Source organism: Seriola lalandi, unplaced genomic scaffold (assembly GCF_002814215.2).
Source record: "Seriola lalandi dorsalis isolate HSWRI2012SDOR001 ecotype SW California unplaced genomic scaffold, Sedor1 jcf7180002054694, whole genome shotgun sequence".
Classification (NCBI taxonomy): domain Eukaryota; kingdom Metazoa; phylum Chordata; class Actinopteri; order Carangiformes; family Carangidae; genus Seriola; species Seriola lalandi.
The window spans coordinates 1,304,798-1,305,353 of NW_019525247.1; the positions used below are offsets into that span (position 1 = coordinate 1,304,798).

Consider the following 556-nt stretch of genomic DNA (forward strand, 5'->3'; position numbering starts at 1 on the left):
CCTATAATATTTCATTATGCTAATATCCTTCCTATATTTAGAACATGTGTGTGTGTGTGTGTGTGTGTGTGTGTGTGTGTGTTGTTGTTGTTGTTGTGGCGTCTTTTATAATAGGCGTATGAGAAGCCTATGAGAAAGGGGGTAATTCTCTCTCTCTTTCTCTCTCTCTCTCTCTCTTCACAATCCTCCAACAGTCGCTTCACCAAGTAGGAAGAGCACAGTCACCGCTTTATGATCCGCGCGCACCGACCAACCGGCCCGCGAGCTGCTCTCTCTCTCTCTCTCTCTCTCTCTCTGAGCTGCTCTCTCTCTCTCTCTCTCTCTCTCTTTCTCCGTACACGTTATTCGGTACCGGATTCTCCGCGTATACATGTAGCCGGTAACCGGAGCTCTCAGCGGGAGACTCTGTTGTCGCCTTCGCGCCATGGAGGACTGCTGTTCCCCAGAAAGCGAGAGGATGGAAGCGTGGCTGGACGACCACTTGGAGTTCACCCACTCCTACTTTATCAGGAAGGCGTCAAGGTAAAAGCGGACGGAGAGGAGAGAAGGGAAGGGG

General features: G+C 50.9%; 1 protein-coding gene across 2 annotated transcripts in view; it reads left to right on the top strand.

The window, feature by feature from the left end:
* Nucleotides 1-232: 232 nt before the first annotated feature.
* The window catches only part of pde5ab (phosphodiesterase 5A, cGMP-specific, b), a 60,010-nt gene continuing 59,686 nt past the window's right edge, over nt 233-556 (top strand). For both annotated transcript variants that reach the window (XM_023423815.2, XM_023423816.2), the window contains exon 1: nt 233-522. In XM_023423815.2, coding sequence (XP_023279583.1) covers nt 425-522 — 98 coding nt within the window. In that variant the 5' untranslated portion in view covers nt 233-424. The remainder of the gene's footprint in view (nt 523-556) is intronic.